The following is a 6,167-nucleotide window of genomic DNA, read 5'->3' as shown; positions in this document are numbered from 1 at the left end:
GGCCCACTGCTGGCAGATGTCCGCCAGCTGCAGGCTTGATAGGGGGACCTCCGAGTGCAGCAGCGTGTCCAGGTCCGTGTCGAAGCGCTCCATCACGATGGCCGGCGGCTGCTCGCTGTACCCGAAGAGCCGGACGATGTGGCCGTGCTCGCGCAGCAGCCACATCAGCGCCACCTCATTTTGGAACATGGCGTGGTGCACCGGGGCCATGGCCTCGGGCCGCATCTTCTTGACGGCCACCACGTCCGGGCAGCCCAGCCGCGCGGCGATGCCAGCTCCGATCGCCTGCGCCGCATACACCGACGCCTGGGTCCCGGCGCCCAGCTGCTCATCCAGCGGCCGGAAGTCCGTGTCCACGCCCACCAGGATGGCCCCGGGCAGGGCCAGCTCCACGATGGTGTTCAGCATGGTGGCGTCCTCGGCGTCCGCCGGGTCCTTGCCGGTGGCAGCCATGCCGGCGTGCCGGCGCACGAGGAAGAGCACGAGCAGAAGCAGCAGGATCAGCAAAAACAGCAGGCCCAGCGACAGGCCCACCGCCAGGCCAACATGCGAAGAGCGTGACCCGGGCACCCGGCTGCAGTCCTCGGCCCCGGGCCCGGTGCAGGCGCGGCACTTCACATGGCACGGAGCACACACCGGCGAGAGGGGCCCCTCCTGGCCGAAGGTGCCGGGCGGGCAGGCCGCCACGCAGGCCGACCCGTCCACCAGGAACAGGCCCCCGGCACACCCATCACAGGACCCCATGACGGGGCAGGCGAGCGAGCCATCCGCCTCGAGGGTGCAGCCGGCCTGGCCCTCGCCGGCGGTGCACTGCTCGCAGCCGGCCGGGCACCGCAGGCAGGCCGCATCCACGGGCGCCGAGCCGGCCGGGCAGGAGCCGGCGCATGTGCCGGCACTGGTGCGGACCAGCCCCGCCGGGCAGCTGGTGCAGGAGTCCGCCTGGCCGAAGCAGGTCCGGCAGCCGGGCTCGCACCAGGCACACCGGTCCGCACCCTGGGGATGGTACTGGCCCGGGGGGCAGGCCCCGTGGCAGGCACCATCCGAGAGGACCCACCCGGCGGCACAGGCAGTGCACTCGGCCGAGCAGGGCGCCTGGCCGGGCCGGCACTCGGCGCAGCCCTCCGGGCAGGGGACGCATGTGCCGGATGGGGCACATGCCAGCCAGCCGGCCGGGCAGCCCGTGTCACACGCCCCGGCCGGGGTCAGGAGGGCGCCCGCCGGGCAGGAGGCACATGTGTCCGGGGCGCGGCACGTCCGGCACGAGGGGGCACACGGCCGGCACACATTGCCCTGGGGGAAGTAGCCCTCCGGGCAGGAGGACAGGCAGTGGCCCTCGAGGAGGAGCCGGTCCCCGGGGCAGGAGACGCACTCGCTGCCGTCGGGCCCGGAGCAGGCAGCACACGAGACGCTGCAGGGGAGGCATGCTGGCCCGGCCTGGTAGGTGCCGGCCGGGCAGGCGCCAAGGCAAGCACCGTCGAGGTGCAGCGGGGCGGCCGGGCCGCAGGTGAGGCAGTGCTCCGGCTCCGGCCCGTAGCACGTGGCGCAGGACCCGTGGCAGGCGGTGCACAGCCCGCCCAGGGCCACCGACGAGCCGGGGCACCCGGTCACGCAGCTCGGCACGTCCAGCAGCCACCCGCGCTCGCACAGGGCGCAGGTGGCCGCGCTCGCCGGGCAGCTGGCGCAGTGCGCCTCGCAGGGGGCGCACCCGGCGCCCGAGGCGTGGTACCCCACCGGGCAGGCCGGCACGCAGCGCATGGGCGACGCCCCGGCCGGCAGGGCCAGCAAGTCGGGTGCGCAGTCCGGCAGGCACTCGGTGCTCCGGGTCCCGGCGCACCGGTCGCAGGATGCGTGGCAGGGCAGGCACCGGCCGGCCAGGGCCACATGCCTGGCGGCGCAGGCCTGCACACAGTCGTCGCCCTGCAGGACACCGGTGGCGCAGCGCCAGCAGTCCTTGTCCGAAGGGCCGTTGCACGTGGCGCAGGCCGCGTCGCAGGGCAGGCACTCGGCCCCCGCGCGGTACTGGCCCTCCGGGCAGCCGGACACGCAGGTGCCGACACCGGGGGTTACTTCGACAAGCTCCAGCCCGGTGGCACAGTCCGTGCACTGGTTGGCCATGCCACCGGCGCAGGCGGCGCAGCTCACGTCGCACGGCTGGCACGACTCGCCGTTGCTGAATGACCCGGCCGGGCAGGCGGCCACACACCGGCCGGCCGGGTCCAGAAGCAGCCCCCCATGGCAGGACAGACAATGTGCCGCGGTGCAGGCGACACACCCCTCGGGGCATGGGACACAGGGGGCCCCGGCGCCGGGCCCCGGGGGCGAGGCGGCCCACCGGTGGCCCTCGGCGCACACCTGGCAGCTGGTGCCGCTGTGGGCGCAGAGCTGGCACGAGGCGGCGCACGTCGCGCACCTGCCCGAGCCGATGTACTCCCCGGGCGGGCAGGCGCTCGCACACAGCGAGGGGGTGGCAGGGTCAGCCTCAAGGAAGACCAGCCCGCCGAGGCATGCGGTGCAGGCCATGTCCGTGCTGCAGGCCGCGCACGACCCGTGACACGGGTGACACCGCTTATCGCCGCCGAGGAAGTGCCGGCCGGCGCAGGCCGCGCACTCGGTGGCCGAAAGGCACTCGGTGCAGGCCGCCGGGCAGGCCCTGCACACCCGGGCCACACGGTCCTCCCAGTGGCCGGCCGGGCACGAGTCAACACAACGGCCCCCGAGGGCAAGCCGGCCGGCGGGACAGGCCAGGCAGGTCGCCGGGTCCCCGGGGACCGAGCATGTGGCGCAGGTCTCATGGCAGGGGAAGCATTGGCCCGGCTCCACGCCGCCCAGGGCCCGGGCGCCGCCGGGCCGACAGTCAACGCATTCGTAGGTGCCCTGCCCGTCGGGCAGGCAGGTCTGGCAGGTGGCGTGGCAGCGGCACTGGCCATCGGCGGCGGGGTGCGTGCCGACCGGGCAGGCCGCCAGGCAGGCGTCCGGGGCGGCGGGCAGCCAAAACCGACAGGCCAGACACCCGGCCACGCCGGGCCCATTGCAAAGGAGACACCCACTGTCGCATGGCAGGCAGTCAAAGCCGTAGGTGTCGCCGGTGGGGCAGGCGGCCAGGAGGCTCAGCGACACCGGGCCCGAGCCCGGGGCCACGGCCAGCAGGGTGGCCGCAACCCCAGGCAGCCAGTCCTTCGACGGGGCCACCCGGCCGATGGGGGCCCCCCACATGGGCGAGCCGGCCAGCGGCCCCAGCGGCTCCGGCACGGGGACAAACCGCGCGGGAAGCAATGTACACGCGGCCGGGCCGGCGTCGCACCGGAGGAGGGCCACGCCGAAGAAGTCCCGCGTCAGCAGCATCAAGGCACTGGGATGGGCATCGTGCGAGGCCCCCAGGGAGATGGCCTCGAACCGGGCATCCGGCGAGTGGGGCAGCCCCGGGCTCAGCGCGCCGGGAAGAGACCCCAGGACCTGCCTGGCCGAGGGCAGGCCGATGGACCGCCCGGCTGGCAGCATGTCCCCCGGCACGCGGAAAGCCTCCCACAGGGATCCGTCCAGCCGCGTGAGGACCAGCTCCGGGGACAGGGCCCCGCCCTGGCGGGGAAGGAGCACCGGCGTGAAGGGGCCGTCCTTCGGCAGGTCCGGCAGCAGAAGCCCCCGGAGGGCGTCCCAGCGCGAGTCGTCCACCGGCAGGGCCGCCGGCCCGGCCGTGGCCCCGACACCGGCCCGGGCCAGGAGCAGCCACTCATGCCGAAGGCCCAGCGGGTAGGCCCGACCGGCGGGGGCGCCCGGCACCGAGAGCATGTGCTCGGCCTGGTAGCGCGTGGTGGTGATGCTGGTGGTGATGTGGTCCGCCAGGACCACCAGCACCTCGGAGCTGGCCAGCCGGACGGCCACATGCCGCTGGTCCAGGGGCCGGACTTCGAGGCAGTCGCCGCCGCCGGGGAGGGACATCGGGGCCACCGGGTCGCTGACCGTGCAGGCGGCGTCCCCGGCGCTGCCGGGGGTCCAGCAGGACAGCCAGGCGGCCGATGTCCCCCCATTCCGGCCGCACATGATGAGTGCCACCTTCAGCTGGCCATTCGTCAGAAAGGGCCCGAGCTCCACGAAGGAGGACACGCCGGCCACCCCGGGCATGGGGAAGATCGACATCGGGGCCGGGGCCGGCTTGGCTGCCAGGCCGACATCGCCGAGTGGCATGACGCGCGATGGCTGGCCCTCGACAAACATGAGGACCCTGTCGCGCGGGGCCCCTGGCAGAGGGAGGACCGGGCGCCCGGTCGACGCCGCCGGGCTGAGACACGTCAGGCCGAAGGCCGTGACCACCGAGCTGGGGTCCAGCCCGGGGAGGGGCTCCGGCTGGGGGACGGTCAAAATGGCATCGAGGGCCGGCGTGCCGGTGGGCTGACAGGCGCCCGCGTACTCGGCGAAGCCCGGCGAGCAGGATGGCACGCAGGCGACGCTGCCGCTCGCGCCGGTGGCCTGCGGCAAGAAGCCCGGCGAGCAGACAAGGCAATGCAGCTCGCTGCATGTTCGACAGTTTGGCTGAGGGCAGGGCTGGCATGAGTGCGACGGATGGGAGAAGGGCGGTTCGCCTGGGCGAGGGGCGCCGGGTCAGTGTGCGGAGGGGAGAGGGGGAGGAGGGGGGGGGGAGAGAGAGGGGAAAACAGAAGCCAAGAGAAGAGGAGAACAAAGACAAAGGAAGAGCAGAAGCCAGGAGAAGAGGAGAACAAAGGCAAAGGAAGAGCAGAAGCCAGGAGGAGAACAAAGACAAAGGAAGAGCAGAAGCCAGGAGAAAAGGAGAAGGCCGACCGGTGTGGCCGGGCACGCACCGGCCGAGCGCTGCAGGTAGTGGCCCTCGGCACAGCCGGCGCACAATTGGTCCACCGCGACAAGGGGCGACTCGGCGCGCCCCGGGGCACAGGCCCACCCCAGCGTCGAGCCGGTCGACACCGCGGGCCCGTCGCACACGATGCTCGGGTCACTTCCACAGCCGAAGTCCGCCGACTCGAAGAGGGCAACCATGCCCCCGAGCAGCACCCACCGGGAGGCCGGGTGGACGCCCAGCCGAAGTCGAGCCAAGTGCGTGGTACCTGGCCGGGCAATGTCGGGGAGGATGACCCGCTGCCAGCTGGAAACGCTCGACCGGACATCCAATCGCCAAAGGTCAACCCACCCGAGCGTCTCGTCGGCGTAGTACAAGAAAGGCAACGGCTCGGCCATCGACACGGCCGGGGGGTTGAGGAAACGCCCGCCGGGACCGATGCCAGGCGGCAGGAGTGCCAGGTAGAATTCCGGGCTTGCCGTTGCACCTGCATGGCAGGGAAGCAGCCGGATCTCGCCGCTGGCCGACATGAGGAGCACATCCGCGGCGTCCGGACAATCGCCCTCCGACGAGAAGACCCGCGTGGCAAGCAGGTGCGTCGGCGCCCAGGCGAGCGGGGTGTGGGAAATGCTGGCCATGCCATCCTGGGGGATGCGCACGGCGAGAAGCTCCCCCCCGGATGCCACGTAGAAGACCCGCTGCGGCCCGGCGGCCGTGAGGACCGGCCTCTCGAGCTCGGCCACCCCCGGCATGTCGGTTTTCACCAAGGCCCCGGCAGAGAGTGTGCCCACGAACAGCGCATACCTCTCGACCATCGGGCTGGGAACGATCCCCAGCAGGTCGGCCTTGTTGCTGCTGCTGCTTGGGGCCGATGCCGCCAGGAGGAAAATGTTCGACTGGGGAAAGGCCACGTGAAAGGGCTCGATAAAGAACGCGACCCAGGCGTGGGTGAACTCCAGCAGGACCGGCATGGTCGATCCGGCGGGGGGCGGCAGAAACATCCTCGCCGCCAGGCCCAGGTCGTCGGGCCGCGGGGACACCAACCGGTAGGCCATCTTCCGACCGAGGAAGGGGCCCCAGCGAACTTCCGGCAGTATGGCCAGCCCATCGGCCTGGTGGTAGCCTTGGACATCGCGCGCGGGGGCCTCGATGTTGACGGTGGTATCCCGCCCGGGCAGGGTGACCAAAGTCATTTGGCCATCGACATTCATCACCGGCCGGGGCGCGGCATGGAGAAAAAGGCTTGGACCGGTGGCCAGCACCGCCGGCACCAGCAGCCAGGTCGCCCCCCAGACCACGGCGAGCAAGGCCAAGCGCAGCGCATGCCTCGACCAGCGTCCCGGCTGCCGGGGGGGAGCCA

At 72.7% G+C, this 6,167-nt stretch overlaps 1 protein-coding gene across 1 annotated transcript in view; it reads right to left on the bottom strand.

Annotated features, from left to right (window-relative positions):
* Positions 1-92: 92 nt before the first annotated feature.
* H696_03236 (serine/threonine protein kinase) overlaps positions 93-6,167 on the bottom strand; it is a gene marked incomplete at both ends in the record, with an annotated part of 13,911 nt that continues 7,836 nt past the window's right edge. The window contains 3 exons of the mRNA XM_009497122.1: positions 93-108; positions 164-4,577; positions 4,815-6,133. Coding sequence (XP_009495397.1) covers positions 93-108; positions 164-4,577; positions 4,815-6,133 — 5,749 coding nt within the window. The remainder of the gene's footprint in view (positions 109-163; positions 4,578-4,814; positions 6,134-6,167) is intronic.

Source organism: Fonticula alba (assembly GCF_000388065.1).
Source record: "Fonticula alba strain ATCC 38817 unplaced genomic scaffold supercont2.5, whole genome shotgun sequence".
NCBI classification, from domain to species: domain Eukaryota; order Rotosphaerida; family Fonticulaceae; genus Fonticula; species Fonticula alba.
This window is presented reverse-complemented; position numbering and strand designations above follow the sequence as displayed.